Source organism: Neomonachus schauinslandi, chromosome 5 (genome assembly GCF_002201575.2).
Source record: "Neomonachus schauinslandi chromosome 5, ASM220157v2, whole genome shotgun sequence".
Taxonomy (NCBI): Eukaryota; Metazoa; Chordata; class Mammalia; order Carnivora; family Phocidae; genus Neomonachus; species Neomonachus schauinslandi.
The window spans coordinates 138,296,897-138,313,423 of NC_058407.1; the positions used below are offsets into that span (position 1 = coordinate 138,296,897).

General features: G+C 62.8%; 1 protein-coding gene across 1 annotated transcript; it reads left to right on the plus strand.

Annotated features, from left to right (window-relative positions):
• Nucleotides 1-15,272: 15,272 nt before the first annotated feature.
• SSTR5 (somatostatin receptor 5) lies at nucleotides 15,273-16,527 on the plus strand. The gene has a single exon (XM_021698278.1). It carries the CDS (start codon nucleotides 15,273-15,275, stop codon nucleotides 16,368-16,370), a length of 1,098 nt encoding a protein of 365 aa, XP_021553953.1. The 3' UTR covers nucleotides 16,371-16,527.

Genomic DNA, 16,527 nt, shown 5'->3' on the forward strand with positions numbered 1-16,527 from the left:
GCCAGACCCTGGAGGTTGGTTCCCAGACCTGCCCCCTTGGACTACAGGCTATTCCTCCAGCCAGAAACCCTGCCAGGCCACCTGCATCCATCAGGGGGCGCTGGGGAGGGGCCATGCTGGGCTGGGGCCTTTACACCTGCAGCTCTCCTAAGGGTCACAGATATGAGCACTCAGCACCGTGATTTCAGGAGCCCCCACCACGTATTTCCTGATGCCCCTCACTCTCCTGGTTGGGTCTAGGTCTCGGCTCATTGCTAATATTCCATTCTGCGGGGGCTCCGCCTGTATCCTCAGCATGCAAACGCTTCGTTCTGCACCGCCTCCTCTGCTTCTCACCCGCTTTTCGAGGGGTGGTGAGGGGTTGTCTGGGTGATCTGCTCAGGCCTGTCTCTCAACTCCCTTCCTCGTTTAACTCCCCCACATCTAAGCTACTGTGTAAGCCAGTTAACTGTGCTTCTCATCCTAAAGGTTCTATTTGGTTGTTTCTCACATCTGGGTCTTTGTTCATGCTATTACAGTGGGTTTGATTTCTACGTTTATCTTGTTAATCGTTCTGTGCTGGTTGGATGATCTCTTCTGAGTGTTCTGCTGTCATTATTTCTAGTTCTTAAAGTGCCCCCACAGTGTGAGCTCATCTTCATCAGGGATCATTTCTTCTGGGGTGGACACATCTGCCTTTGCTGGAGCCTAGGGGCTCTGTATCCCCTGTCCCCACTCACGGAGCTGCTGGGGGTGCCCCGAGGCCAAGCCCCCAGGGAGAGAGGCGGTGGCACTCTGGTACAGGTATTGACCTCAGCGTCCCAGGCAGAATTCAAGCTTGTTGCTTATCACCTGGGGCAGTGGGCAAGGCCCGTGCGCCTCTAGGGCCCGTCTCCTCGCCTGTAGCACCTCTACCACCTGTCAATGGTCCAGGCACCTCCCTCGTGGGATAATGGATGTGAAAGTCTCAGCGTGGAGCTGGGGGCTCAGAGTAAATGCTGGTTCTTCTTGTTGCTGGTTACTGCGGCCAGCAGCCCCTCCCACCCCCACAACCCCCACAGGCAGGCCAAGAAGGACCTGAGACGCCAGGGCAGAGCTGAATGAGGCAGACCTTGAAGAGCCAGTCCCCAGCACCCTGTCTCAGACAAGCACGTCCAGCACTGTGGGGTGACCCTCGCCTGGTGACACCGGTGGCCCCTTCTCAATGGACAAGACCCCTGTGCAGCCTGAGTGCTGAGATGGGGGAGGGTTCCAAAGCTGGGGCAGATGGGGGTGGGGTGGGCAGTGGGCAGCCAGACTCAGAGCTCAGGCCACCTCTGGTCTAGCCATTCCTAATGAAGTTAGAGACTGCGGCTCCTCCATGCCTCCAGGAAGCCACTGAAGGGCTCACAGAGCTAATGTGCGAATGGACTGTCCGTCAGCCTCTGGGCACGCTGCCCAGCCACCCAGAGGAGCCTTCCTGGTGCCTGGTCACTGTCGGCCACCAGCCCAGGGCTTGACTCTTGCAGAGTGGATAGCACAGCTAGTCTGGCCCTTGGAGTTGGGGCATCTCAGGGGTGCCCCCTCCTCTTGGGACACCCTCCAAGCAGTTCCCCAGGGAGCCCAGCAGCCTGGCAGGTGGGGGTGGTGGGCATAGCCCCTCCCCAGGGCTTTATTTCCACTGGGGGATGGGCTGATGCCCCCACCCCACCTCCCAGCATCCCACCTGATCCCTTGGCAGAGGTGGATGCAGGGAGCAGCTCTGATCCCCAGGGAGGAGCTTGCCAATGAGCAGCCCAGCCCAGTGGCCACTGCAGTCAGAGGCTCTGGTACGCAGAAGCTGGGGGGGGTTGTGTTCCCCAAAAGATATGTCTGAGTCCCCTCCCCTATAACTGAGAGCATGCCAAGTCTTTGCAGATGCTATCAGGGTACGTCAGGGTCTCCCTGGATCAGGGTGGGCCCTGCCCCAGTGACCAGTGCTCCTGGAGGAAGAGAGAGCCCTGGACACAGACTCGCAGGAATGGGGCCCTGTAGTGACAGAGGTGGAAGTCAGGGCTGGGGGGAGCAGGTACAAGCCAGAGATGGCCAGAAACAGGGGTGAGGCAGCAAGGTCCTCCCCAGGAGCCCCCAGAGGGGGCATAGCCTGCCGACACCTTGATTTGGACTTTCACTCTCCAGAACCGAGAGAATAAACGGCCCCCTGGTTTGCAGTCCTTGGTTACAGCAACCACAGGGGTGTAACCCAGGGGAGCCCCTCTAGCCCCCTTGCCACCGGGCCGGCCAAGACTCCCGTCCTGCCATGTCTCACAGTGAAGCCCAGGGCTTCGCCCTCCAACTCCTGCCACCAGCGGCTCAGCTTGGGCTCCTCCTGAATCAGGCCGAACGTCAGTGGCTCTGAAAGCCTGCAGCCTCCGTGCATGGACCTGTCAGGGACACAGAGCAGCTTCCACTGGCCACCCGGAATTCCTGGCTGCATGGTGTCTGCTCCCAGGGCCCCACATTCTCCTGTCCCCTCCAGGCTGTGGACCCCGGTCACCCATCATGCAGCCTGGACCCCAGTCACCCATCATGCTCTGGACCCCGGTCACCCATCATGCAGCCTGGACCCCAGTCACCCATCATGCTCTGGACCCCGGTCACCCATCATGTGGCCTGGACCCCAGTTACCCATCATGCTCTGGAGCCCAGTCACCCATCATGTGGCCTGGACCCCGGTCACCCATCATGCAGCCTGGAGTGAGGAGCTGAGGGGACATGCTCAGGGCCTCCATGGGGGTCCCAGGTCTCTGCGATGTGAGCCTGAGTCCTGAGGGCAGTATCCCCGCGTGGCGGCGTCTGATGCGGTGCTTTCTTGAGGTGGGAATTCCTTCTTCTTCAGGAAGCCTGTTCTGCTCTCAAGGCCCCCAACCAGCCGGATGAGACCCACCCGCAGCACAGAGGGTCCTCTCCTTTATGTACAGCCCCCGGCTGGAGATGTTAGCCCAGTGACGCTTGTACCAGCATGGGACAGAGTAGCCGGAGACCAGAGCCTCCCGGGTGGACGCAGACAACTCACCACCACGGCTGGTATGGCTATTCGTTCTCATGACATTTATGATTTCCGCTTCACAGATGGAAACGATGTCCTGCTCAGGGACCCCCAGGGACCGCCAGGGACCCCCAGCTGCGCCTGTCCCTGGGGGTCCCTGAGGAGACCGGACCACTGGGCAGGGAGTAGGTGCCCGCAGAGACACAGCCCACTGGCCCGGACCTGCTGCAGGCTGGCTGCCTCGGAGGAAGGGCAGCTGCAAGGACAATGCGATGCCCCGGACACACTGGGAGGCTCACAGCGGTTCCACGTGGCCCAGGCCCGGGGCGTTTGTCCCTGGAGCTTGCCAACAGCATGTGTGAACCACGCAGTGCACATGAAGAGCTTCTCTCCTGAGAAAATCAGGAGCTTTTTGCAGGGCCTGTGTTCTCAAAGGGCAGCCACAGGCTGGAGCTCAGGGGCCCCCCACTTAGTGGGGCGCAGGTGGCCCGGCCCCACGCCTCTGCTGTCTGGGCGCCAAGGAGCTGGTCCCTCACCTTGTCCCCTGCCCGGCCCCCTGCACGAGGCATGTGCGAGCCTGCATTTGCGTTCCTCCGCTGGAGACGTGGCCACCTGGCTAAGGGGAGCCGAGGGCATGCAGCGGCCCCGCCACCGTCCCTGAGACTGTCGGACCCCATGCTTGGCCCCTCAGCTAGAGCAGCGTGCAGTCCTGTGTTCGTGCTGATTAATGACTCCTCAGCTGAGGAACTCTGTCTCCGAGGGCCGTGTGACGTCCAGATTTAAATGGACGAGGTACGTTGATGAGTCACTCGGTTCGAACATGTTAGAAAAGAGAGCGTTCCGCTGGCATCTGATGAGCAAAATGAACTTTTTTGTGGATGTAAAAGTTGACTGCTGTGGACAAATCAAAGATGGCACGCTCCTTTTGATTTGCCCCGGGTGGGAAATCAGGCAACTCCAACAGGCTTCGCATTGTGTCAATGCCAAAACCTGGATATTGTGGAAACCGGCAGTGTGCGCCCCAGGGCAGCGTCGGGGCAGGGGGAGGGGGTGAGGAGGTGCAGGTGCGCCTCTCCCTGCCCTGCCCAGGGCCAGCACGGCCCCCTGGCAGTCTCCTAAACGGCTCCTGTTCTGGTGGCCCACCACCCGCTTACTGAAGCGCCTCCGCGGGGTCCTCGGGAACAGGGCAGGGTCGGAGGCCGCTGGAGGGGGCTCCGGGTGGGGACAGGGACAGAGCAGGGCCAGGTCATCCCCGCTGCAGACGCTGGCCAGCCCACGCCAGCCGTCGCAGACACAGAGCCCACATCTCGCTGGGTTCCGGACAAGCTGCAGCCCCATCCTGGTGTTTTCATCCGTTACTTAATGCTGCTCTAAGTCAGGACACATTAAGGATTTAAATTATTAGCGTGAATTGTGCCATTCATCTCTATCCTTGTAAACGTGGCTGCAGGAGCCGTGCCCCGGTCAGCGACATCACCTGGCTCGCCCCGCACACACCTGCGTTGTTGTTAGCCCGTGGCTCCCACGTGCCCACTCCAGCCTTCGTGGGCATTAAGGGCCCGGTAGCCCAGGGGCTGCGGGCGCTGTATCTCCCTCTGCTCTGCGTCCCCAGGTCACTGCGGCTGGCACCCGAGTGAGAAGGGAGGCCACGGGGTCCCCGGCCCCTTGCTGCCTCAGAGCACCGCAACCTGCTTCCTGCGTCCCACGGAGGGGGGGCCGGGCTCGCTCTGTCGCACGCATCCCCTGCTCACCGTGTGGGGTGGGGGGAAAGTATCACCACAGGCGTAAGTCCAGCTGGGACCTCAGGACGTGACCTCACTCGGAGACAGCACCTGTGCCGGTGTCATTAAGGGTCTTCAGGTGAAGTCATCCCAGGTTTAGCGGGGAGAGGCAAGGACCGGAGCCTGCCCAAGAGCCCTGGGGGAGCACGGCCCTGCTGACTGCTGATTTCGGACTTCTGGCCTCCGGAAGCAAGAGCACACGTCTCTCTTGTGTTAAGCCCCCGTCGGTGGCCCTTTGTGCCGGCAGCCACCGGTCCGCCTGTGTGCCCAGGGGCATCAGGGTGCCACCCGCACGTGGGGCGAGGGGAACGCCCCAGGTCAGCCCCCCAGCACCGCTGTGCTGTCAGATGTCACTTAGAAAACACTGGTTCAAAGATCAAATTAGGAAGGACCAGCCCCCTGTCTCTACTCCAACATTCCACTCCCAGGGCCCCCAGCACTTCCCCTCTGACCTGGATGTACCCGCACACGCAGCATCCCCCGGCCCCAGCTCAGCTCTGATGCCGCGCAGCTGCTGATCGCAGGGATCCTGCGGGCTCAGGGCCTAGCCCCACCAGAGCACCCCCACTGCAGATGCCAGTCCAGGCTTCTGCCTGACCAGCTCTAGACCCACAGGGGAACGGAGAGGCCGTTTATTCAGAGCTGCCCCACCGAGGAGCCAGCCCCCGTCACCGCATCCGTGTCCGTCCAACAGAGACTCCAAGGTGCGCTGGGGAGCGGGCAGCGTTGCGGGGGGAGAGCGGGCAACTGCAGGTGCGTTCTCTTGAGGGCGGGGTGGCTGAGGCCTCCAGCGTGATGGGTTTGGGGACACCATGGGGTTGGCAGAGTAGGGACAGCATCGCATCTCCAAGGTGACTGACAGAACCATTGTGCGCAGAGGCTGTGGTTTGGGCTGGTGTGGGCAGCTTGCGGGTCAGAGTTCTCTTATCACACGTGGCTGGCTGAACATTGGCCTTCAGTCTCTCATCCCCAGTGGGCCACCCCCAGACCCCTGGAAGAGGGGCCCTGCCGGCAAGCTCCTCCCTGGGCCTGGAGCTTGCCCTGTGCCCATTTCCTTCGGGTGTTTCCTGTCCCTGACCCCCGGGAGTTCAGGGTGGTGGAGGTGGACCCCGGTCCAAACCCCCTCGGAGCCCGGAGACCCACCCCGACTCCAGACCAGGCTGCTCTATGCAGCCTGTGGGTGGGGAGGGAGAGCCACAGTTCTGCCTGGCCACATGGAATGTTCTGGAGCCAGCTGCCTCTTTGCCTCTTCCCCAATGGGGTGTGTCGTCTATCCCTCTCCTTGTCACCTGGGTTCCAAGGTCAGGTCACCCCCCTCCATCTCCCTGTACCCCCTCGGCCAGTCCCGTAGGAAAGGCCCTGGTCTTTGCCATCAGGCAGGGCTGGATGCTGGCTCTGCCACCTTCTCCTGGTGCCTGGTGGTCATTGTCTGTGTGCCCAGGAGAGCAGTGTTCGCCTGTTTGTTCCTGAAGCCCCAGCCCCCGGAGCACCTCTGGGCTCGGGGTGGACACTTGGCTAGTCTCTGCTGGATCCATGCTGCTGTCAGTAAGCGGGCAGTAATACTCCCCACTTCATGTCATGGCTAATTCTGGAAGCTCACCCCCTTCCTCCTCCCTGTCATGGCGTGCCTTCACACCCCACCACTGAGTCAGAGCTGACAGCCATGCCCAGTGCCAGGCTTGGCCCTGCCCCAGCATCCGGCGTCCAGCACCCAGGCCAGGTGGCCCTGGAGATGGCGGCATCACTCCCCCGCCCAGGCTGAGCCCACAGCCCACGGACTCGGCACAGCCGGTGGGGAGGTGGGGGAAACCAGCCCCGCCTTATGGGGAGTCTCTGGCAAGAGTGGGGCTGCCGAGTCATCCTGAGAGGCTGCTCCCAGGAAATCCAGGCCCTGCCAGAGCTGAGGCCAAGCCTGGGCTCTCGGGGACTCGGCCTGTAGGATGCAACGGGTCCAGGGGGCTACAGCAGCCACACGCCCGGCGGGACAGGCTAAGTCCGGCTCCTCCTCGCCCCTGCAGAGGCCCTCCACGCGAGGGACAGCAGGCTGGCCTGAGCAAGCCCCAGGCTGTGTCCAGAGACTCGGACCCAAGCTCACCTTTGCTCTGTGCCCAGCCAAGCCCCTTGCCCTCTCCATTTCCCCGCTTTCTAAGGAAGAAGCACAGGGCTCTGCCTCCCGCTTCCAGCCCACAGGATGGAGTGGGTTCCGCGTGTGCTGGGCGGCTGGGCCCACCAGGTGTCTGGTCGCCTTCTCTCACGGGCCCCGGCATGTGCCCTCCATCGGGGGGTCCAGGCATGGGGCCCCAACATGACTCTGCAGTGTCCGGGGAGGCTGTGGCAGAGCAAACCCGGGCTGGTCCCGACTCGACAGGCTCCAACTCCTTACCACCAGGGGCTGGGGCCCCAGCTGAGCCCATCAGGGTGCAGGGCCGGCCCGAGGCCTCACCTGGCCAGTGCAGCCCCCTGGGAGGGAAGAGCTATCTTGGTGGGTGTGGGGCCAGGTGGGGGGCGCAGGGGGTTCTCACCAGCACCGGATGCCAAGTCTCTGGGGTGCATTCCACACCTCATCTTCCTCTTCCCCTGAGCCGAGCCAGGCTGTGGCCCCTTTACCAGGGGCTGGGTCTCTGCTCCCCACTCTGTACCCACCCCTGGATGGTGCTGGGCACAGCGTGATGCCCAGTAAGTGCCCATGGGGTGAAGCCTCCCCTTCTGAAGGCTGGGGTAGCCTGGGAAGCTGCATTCCAGTGCCTTGTCACATGGTGCCCACTGAAGCCCGAGACTGGCCAGAAAGGGCAGCCAACCTCAGGCCCCTGCAGAAGGCCTGGTGCCTCCCGTGAGCCCGCAGGGTGGTGGGGGGCAGGGACTCGCTCACCAACACTCACAACCTCTGCATCCAGGACAGACAATACCAAGGGGATGTGGTTTGGGAGCAGCAGGCGACAGAGCCACAAAGAATCCAGGTGGAGCAGCCAGGGGGTCTTCCTGGAGGAAGGGGCATTTGAGTAGACAGGTTAATTAACTGGGGTGTGCTGAGCAGGGATATGGCTAGGACAAAGATTCAGTGATGGAGGCAGTATGGCCTCCAAGGGGTGGAGAGAGGGCCCGCCTGGCCGGAGGACAGAGAATGCCTCACGCCCGCCTCCCCAGGGCCCGCCCCAGCCAGGGGACTTTCCTGGGGACACACACAGGGGCCTCCAGGGTATCTCCAGGTGAACTGGAGTCAGCCTCCGTGGCTGGTGAATAATCACAGGGAGCCTCAGCACTGGTGGCCCAGGCGGGGGCCAGCGCGGCTGTGAGGGGAGGGGAGGCAGACTCTGTGTCTGTGGCTGCAGCCTCGGCCCCTGCACAGGGAGGATCACAGGCCATGGCGGAGCCCACAGCCAGGACAGGGGTCCGCATGCAGGGGGGCCGGGACTGTCCCTGGGGAGACCATCGGGCCATTGCCCTGTTGCCATGGCTCCTAGCTGCCACTAATCCTCACCCTTCTCGCCAGTGCTGGGCCTGACCTCTGCAGAGTGTACCCAGCTGTCCCCTCACTTGCTCCTCCTGGGGACACATGCCAGGAGCATGGGAAACAGGGAAGAAGGAAGGTGGACAGGCCACCTCTCTGGGGCCCTTTATTCTTTCTCATCGCAGCCCTCAGCAGCACTCGGGTGAGCCCACCCAGGTGGGGGCCTGCCGAGGCCTCCCAGCCTGACGCCAAGCACCCGCCCACCCACAAGGCTGTGTCTCTGTTGTGCGCCAGGCACTGACTCGCCCACAGGACCCTGCACCCCCAGGACAGTGAGATCGAGGAAGCTCCTTGGTGAACCCCAGAACTTTGGGGGGGCCTCTTGAACTTGGGATCTGGCTGCCAGGAGCTGGATGCAGCCCACAGCTGAGATGTGAGCCACGAGGACACTGGGAAGAGGCTGAAGGGAGGGGTCAGGCAGATGGAGGGTTTTGGGGGGCCTCGGAGGGGTTCTCGGGGGATCTGCCTGGAGAAGCCACTACTGCAGGCTGGGGAAAAGGAGCCCAGGTATCTCCAGAGAAGGTGGAAAGGCAAAGAGCTTACATGGGGCAGATTCTGGGGAGGAGCCCGGGACCTGGCCTCCAACTCCTGTACCCACCAGGAATAGACTCTGCATGGGGCAAGATGGCTTGAGCTCTAGGAGCCAGGGTTCACAGGACATGGCTCACAGGTGACCACAAGGGGGCCACAACCTTACCCCAGGGCACTGCCACCGACCTCCATGGGCTGTGACCCAGAGACTCCCTGAGCTCCATGCACATGGAGGACAGAGCTGACCATTCAGGCTGGAGTGGCCCCTGAGTATGTTCTCCAGGTCACGAACCCAGTGGTCTCCACCACGCTTAGAACCCCCCCACCCAAGGCCCTTCCTTCAGTCATTCTCAGCATCAGATCACACCCCTTGCTGGGGCCTGGCCCTAACATTTTGGACCCTTTCCCACACTGGCCCCATTGATCACCTGTCCAGCCACACGAACATGCCAAGTTCACCCCTGCCACAGGGCCTTTGCATCTGCTGTTCCCTCTGTCTGAGTCTGTTCCTCACTCACTGGAGTCAGGCCCCTCCTTACAGAGGCTGTCCCTAGCCTTCCTGTCCCCACCACTGTCTCTTCCTCTGCATCCTGGTTCTTTGCACACAGTATTTATAATGATTTAAAAGCACCCCCGTTAAATACCTCTCTTTGCCACTCTGGGAGCTCATGGGATAGGCCTTGCCTGTTTTGTCCATAGCGACCTCTGCATCATCCAGGGCAGGCTGGGCACCCGGGAGTGCCAAGACCGAAACAATCCCAGAGGGTTTGTGCGAAGCTGCTGAGTTTGCAACAGGCCACACACATGTGCTCATGTGGTCCCCTTCCTAGCTGGTGAGCCCCGCAGGACATGTAGCCCGGCCCTAGCTCGCCACCCCCGGCCACCCACGGGGCCCCCACACCAGCCCAGGGGTACATATGGACCTCAGCTTCAGGGCAGGCATTGGGCAGGTCCTGAGTGGCCAGGACCACGTTACCTCCCATGGCCATGGGTTCCCGCAGGACATCAGGAAAGAGCAGCCTCCGTGTGGGCAGCTGTGCCTCCATCGGAAGGCCAGCAGGGATCCGCAGTGGGCGGACGGGCCTGTGGGGACTGTGGGCGAGGGCGAGGTCCCTCTCCCAGGCTCCATGTTTCCTTGGATGGGTGTCTGGCTTTGCATCTACAGGGGTGAGGTCTGTGTGGTCCCTTAGGGAGCTGAAGGACACAGGAGATGGCCTGGGGTGGGGGAGGGAAGCCACCTCCTGAGCATGGGGTCTGAGTCTGGCTGGGAAGGGGGTACTGTGTGCTCCAGGGAGCAGCCCAGCCTCCCCAAGTGGGGCCTGCATGAAAACAGACCCTAGGTGTGAGACCCTGCATCTGTGTTTTGATCAGGTGACTGTGATCCCTGGGAAGGGGAGACCCTACAGAGTGAAGACAGTATCCTGGGAATCCCCAAACCATTCAGCCAGCTGGGGCCATCTGCTGCCCCTCCATCGTCCTGACCGCCATCTCTGGCCCGGTCATTCCATCCGTCAGACATAGGCCTCCAGCGCTTCTCCTGAGGGAGGACCACTTCCCCATCCTTAGACTTTCAGGAGGGCGCTACCCGGGGCCCCTCCTGCCCTGCTGGAGGCAGGACCCTCCAAGCTCAGGTTTGTGGCCAGGGCAGACAGAAGAGGGGCGCCGCTGTTCTAGGAGTGAATGGGGCAAGCGCTGCGGATGAACGTGCGTGGGCTTCGGGGAAGGATGGGGAAGAGACCCGCGGGGCGCGGGGAGCCTACTGTCCGCCCCGCCCCGCCCCCCCCTCGCCCCGCCTCCCAGCCCGCGCCCCAAGCCGGGAGCGCCGAGCTGAAGCGAGCGCAGCGCCGGCACTTGGCTCCCGCCGCCGGGTGAGTGCCGCGCGCCCCTGCCCTCCGCTCTCGCCGGGGCCCTGCGCAGATCCCGGCTATCCTCGGGGGGGGGGGGGCGGGTCTCACTACCCTGCACGAAGCCCCGCGCGGCCCTGGTCCCGGGTCCTGCCGCGCGTCCCCCGCCTGAGGCGCCCCGGTCCCCCGCGCTTTCCCTGCGTTTCCCCGGGGCTCACCTAACACCACCCCGGGGGCCTCCCCTGCCCTTCCATCCGCTCCCCAGTCCCAGTCGCTCCATTCCCTCCCGCTCCCTGGCTTCCCTCACCCTTGCTGGACCCGGTGCGCGGGGGTCAGGGCCGAAGCAGCAGGGAGACTCGGACAGCCGCTCTGCCCGCCGCGCCTCTGCGGGCCCGACCTCCTCGCGGTGGGCGCCGCCGCGGGGCTCGCCCCAGGCTGGCGGAGGGTGGGCGGCGCGCCTGGGGTGGGTTCGTTAGGAGACTGTGGCTTGGGGGGGTGGGTGTGGGAAGCGGAAGCAGAGGGAGCGGGAGGCGTGGGGCGCGCGGGGAAGCAGGTCCGAGGGCGCGTGCGTGCGGGGGCCAGGGCGCGGGCCAGCCGAGGTGGGGTCCGCCATGGCGCACCAGGGGGAGGCGGACGGCGAGCTGTGGGACCGCGGCGGGAAGAGTCGGCCCAACTTCTGGGGGTCCTGGGAAGGGAGCCCCCGCATGTCCAGGGCTTGGCAACAGTGCTCTGGAGTCCTCGTAGTCCTTACCCAGAAGGGAGTGCACGCCCTGAAAGTTCGCCTGTGCGCTGTCTCCCCACCCAGGGTCCAGGGGGGGCCCTCGCCTGCCCACTGCCTGGCACACTGTCCCAGGCCTGCAAGCTGACCTGGGGTCCTGAGGAAGGGCCAGGAGCCCCAGCAGGCCAGAGAGTGAGGCCGTTCTACAAACAGTTTCCTGTGGGGGAGGACTGGGGAGCCTCAAGTGGACAGTGGATGGAGGTTGATAGCATCAACACAATGACCCTCCATGGGTTCCTGGTAAAATGACCCAGATTTCCCAGAAAGTGTGCTGGAGGCAGAATACGGCCTTGGAAACATCTTGCAGGGCGTGGAGTCCCAGTTGGGACTGAGGAGGGGGCTGCGCTGGCCAGCCTCCTGTTTGCTGCACCATGCCAGCCCACGCCCACCTTAGTCTCCCGCTGCGGCCCTCCGTGGGGGAGGCAGGCCCCCACCTCGCCCAGTGTTTGCCCTTGCCCCACTCAGGTGGGGGGACTCCCAGGTGAGGTGCGGATCCCAGGGGCATTGAGCCAATCCAGGCTGTCTCTGACCCTGGGTGGAGGAGGCAGGCACTCTCCTGCCGGCCTCCTGGGGGGCCAGTCCGGAAGAGACCGAGCAGCACGCAGCACTGAGGCCCCATCCCCATCCCCAAGCCCCTGGGAAGCCTCCAGCGCCCTTCTCCTTGGAGCCCAGGGCAGGCCCCTTTTCGGACACTAGGGAGGAGATGCTGGGCTGTCTGGGGCAGGGGGGTGGGAGCCATTATTTGGCGCCCACTGCATGGCAGGCACTGCACACAGCAGCTTGCTCACGTGAGTTATTTCACGCGATCCGTGACTTTACCTCCGCCGGGGCTCAGAGAAGTGGGCCAGGGTGTGGGGCGGGGTAGGGGGTCTGCTCCCTGGGCTGCGTCAGCTCCTGGCCCTTCCTCAGGACCCCAGGTCAGCTTGCAGGCCTGGGACAGCGTGCCTCTGGGTCAGAGAGCCCCGGTGCTGGCCCATGGCTGATTCCACATCTCCCCCCTCCGCTAAACCCCCCACCGGGGGAGAAAGGGCCCCAGGGACAATTTTCCATGAGTGTAATTTCTGTGACTAAGAAGATTGCCGCTTCTAAATAATGGCTCCTGTAGAATTATGTTCCCAAAGGCAGGCGCCACCATAGCGGCCTAATTTTGTTCTTTACCGCTGTGCAGTCTGAGGAACTGGGGGCTTTGGGGGGTTGGCAGAGCACCTGGAAGCAAATCTCAGAGGAACCCTGAGTAGCCTCTTTAGAGTCAAATTCATGTTCGGCTGCCACATGCCCGGGACCCAGGCCCTGCACCAGGGATGCATCTGAGCTGAGTCGCCCCTCCCTCTACGGGTGGACTGAACACCTTTAGGGGGCTGCTGCTTCTTCCCCACCCAGCACCCCGGGTTCCCACGCAGAGTGAGCTGACAGTCCCTTCTTGAGTATTTTTTTTTTCCAAAATGTGAGCAGGGTTCTGGGGCAGAGACGAGCAGGCTGATCTCTACCTGTGGGAGCGATCCTGCGGCTGGCCCTTGCCTAAAGGTCCCCAGAAGGCCCTCCTCCCAGCTGGGCACCCGGGGAAGGGTGGGCCCCCCAAACCCAGAAATGCCCCTTCCAACCGAGGGACCCCTGGCTTTGTCTGGAAATGCAGTTGTCCCTGGAGATCACACCTTGCCCTGTTTGAGTTACTGTCCCTCACCTCACCTCTGGTCACCATGTCACACCGGGGCGCTCGGCACCAGGAGCAGCAAATCCAGCCCAACACGGGCAGCCTCTCCTTCCCCCTCCCGGTAAGTCCCCTCCCGGTGGGGACCCCAGCGTTACAGCGTTTCTCCCCAGTGCTTGGCGTCCAGACACCACTGGTTCCTGCCGTCCTGTTCCAAGTTCTGCCTGGGTTTCTGCCTTGTCTCCCGGCTGCCATTCTGTAGGATTTTCTCGGCATCCTTGATGTTCTGTGGGTGGACCCTGACGCTATTTTATCTGTGCTCGTCCCTGGGGCAGCTCTGTGCTCTTCAGCAGCATCCAGCACCCGCCGCTGCCTATACCCCCTCATCAGCCGGCCGCGCTCCCAGGGGGTCCCCTCAGCTCCACTCCCATTCCCCGATTCTCTCTTCAGCCACATCCAGACCTGAGTGGATTCTGACTTTTGTGGATTTTTTTTTTAAGTCCAAATGATTTTTCACACCCAAGAGTTGTAACTTTCAAAAATATACACTTGTTCATTTTACTTCTTAGACAGGAGCCAAATTTGTTTCATAATATTTTTATGCCTGCCTTATTGAGGATCCTACACATATTTATTTATATAGATCTTAAACATACTTGTAGACTCCTATTACTTTTATTCTGTTGGAAATGAATCCACTGACCCATCTCCCCACTGTTGATATTCTAGGGCACACGTCCTAGCGGCGGTTAGCCGAGTGAACTTGGAGGTTCGAGCATGCCTTGCCAGCGGGAGCTGAGGGTTTCTTTCTGATATGGTCACCATGCTTTATTCTGGGCTCCCTGGCTTGTCTCGCCAGTCTGGGGGCGTGCCCTGCTCTGACGGTCCCCGGGGGCACTGCGGGCCAGCCTGGCAGGGCTCTGGGGGGTCTCTGGCCCTGAGTGGCCCTGGCTGTGGCCCCCAGGGGAGCTGGGGCTCCCTGCTGGCCCCCACCCCCTGTGCAACGTGGCCCACTGGGGCGGCAGGTGCCTGTGCCCCTCCCCTCTCCCCCCGTCAGAGGAGATGCTTGTCTTCTCTTGCACATCATCGTTTTTATGAACCTCCTCAAACATACAGAGAAGTACAAAAACTAAGGAGACATGTGTGCCCATGACCTTGAACCAAGGATGTTAATGTTTTCTGCTCTTTCTCTACAAAACCCCATGCATACCCCGTCCCAGTGGCCGGCCCCCACTCACACACGAGCACTTCCTCCTGGTCGGTGGCACGGGCTGGGGTTATGCTGTGGGTTCTATGTGTTCACTGGCTTATGGCATGTGTGGAGGACCTCGTCTCCCCGTCCCCACTCCATGCCCTCTGCCTGGGCCTTAAGAGATGCTGCTGTCCATAGCTGTGGAGGGGCATGCCTGGAGTGCGTCCCTCGCCCCTCTGATGACGGCCCCCGAAGTGGTTTCCTGCGTCATCTCCTTGGCCCAGAGACATCCTGCTGCAGCGGTGGCTCTGGGGAAACCGACTCCTCTGGCCAGTCTGTGGGCTCTGCGGGGGCTCTCAAGGGGATGGTGTTCCTGAGGCCTGGTGGATGCTGGCAGAGCCTCTGCGGCCCGAGGTCTGGCTCCTCGGCAGTGCGGAAGGCCTGGCACCCTCCCGATGGCTCCAGGAGGTCACCCAGGAGAGCGGGGTTCGGCAGGTGTAACTACCTCCAGCCGGCATTGGCTGGGCGTGAGGGGCTCGGCGTGCCCGGCCGCTGTTCCAGTCTTCCTTTCCCCACACCCATCCTGCACCATCCTCCATCTCTGCTGGCGAGACAGGAGGTGGAGAGGCCACCCCCAGGCTCCCTGAGGCCCGAGCAAACGAGGGAGGTGGAGGCCGTGCGGCGGGCTGTCCTGGGGCAGATGGGGCTGTGGGGACAGCCAGGTCTCTGGAAGCCGTCGGGGTCCCAACAGATGTCACAGAGCTGTCCTTCTGCTCCTTCCTCTCTGGGCTGGTTTTCCAAACAATTTGCTTAATGTGATTCCCGGCCGAGCTGGATGTGAGTAATACTGTTTACCTACCATGGGGCGATCCCGTGCCTCCGGGCAGGCGGGGCTGCGGGGAGGAAGCACCCTGGCCCGTTAATCGCTCTGCCGCCCTCCCTTTTCTCTGCAGAGAGGACGCGCCGTGCTTGCGTTCGCCCTGCCCTGGCCCGCGGTGGCCGCGATGGAGCCTCTGTTCCCGGCCCCCACACTAGCCAGCTGGAACACCTCCTCTGCGGCCGCCAGCACAGGCAGTGAGAACGGGACGCTGGCGGGGCTGGCGCCCTCGCCGGGCGCCCGAGCGGTGGTGGTGCCCGTGCTGTACCTGCTGGTGTGTGCGGTGGGGCTGGGCGGCAATGCCCTGGTCATCTATGTGGTGCTGCGCCACGCCAAGATGAAGACGGTCACCAACATCTACATCCTCAACCTGGCTGTGGCCGACGTGCTGCTCATGCTGGGGCTGCCCTTCCTGGCCACGCAGAACGCCATCTCCTACTGGCCCTTCGGCCCTGTCCTGTGCCGCCTGGTCATGACGCTGGACGGCATCAACCAGTTCACCAGCATCTTCTGCCTGACCGTCATGAGCGTGGACCGCTACCTGGCCGTGGTGCACCCCATCCGTTCCACCCACTGGCGCCGCCCCAGGGTGGCCAAGCTGGCCAGCGCCGCAGTCTGGGCCTTCTCACTGCTCATGTCCCTGCCACTGGTGGTCTTCGCAGACATCCAGGAGGGCTGGAACACCTGCAACCTCAGCTGGCCGGAGCCTGTGGGCCTGTGGGGTGCCGTGTTCATCATCTACACGTCTGTGCTGGGCTTCTTTGGGCCGCTGCTGGTCATCTGCCTGTGCTACCTGCTCATCGTGGTCAAGGTGAAGGCATCGGGCGTGCGGGTGGGCGCCACGCGGCGGCGCTCGGAGCGCAAGGTGACCCGCATGGTGGTGGTGGTGGTGGTGGTGTTCGTGGGCTGCTGGCTGCCCTTCTTCATCGTCAACATCGTCAATCTGGCCTTTGTCTTGCCTGAGGAGCCGGCCTCCGCTGGTGCCTACTTCTTCGTGGTCATCTTGTCCTACGCCAACAGCTGTGCCAACCCCGTGCTCTATGGCTTCCTCTCCGACAATTTCCGCCAGAGCTTCCGGAAGGTTCTGTGCCTCCGCAAGGGCTATGGTGCCGAGGACGCAGATGCCACGGAGCCACAGCCCGACAAGACCAGCCAGCCACAGGAGGCCACGCTGCCCATGCGCGGCCCCGAGGCCAACGGGCTCATGCAGACCAGCCGGCTGTGAGGGCTGCAGGCGGGGGGCTTCTGGTGGCATCTGGATTCCCTGCCGGGCGGAGCCTCCCCCAACATTCCAGTGCCTGCTGAGGTGCCCCCTGCAATGGCCGGGATGCTCCGCACGGTGTGAGGACCGGCGGTCCTGGGCAAGGCCGTGGGTGGTCCTG

What these genes read in the sequence shown, in the direction of transcription:
- SSTR5 (XM_021698278.1), top strand. Translation starts at nt 15,273, where the DNA reads ATGGAGCCTCTGTTCCCGGCCCCCACACTAGCCAGCTGGAACACCTCC.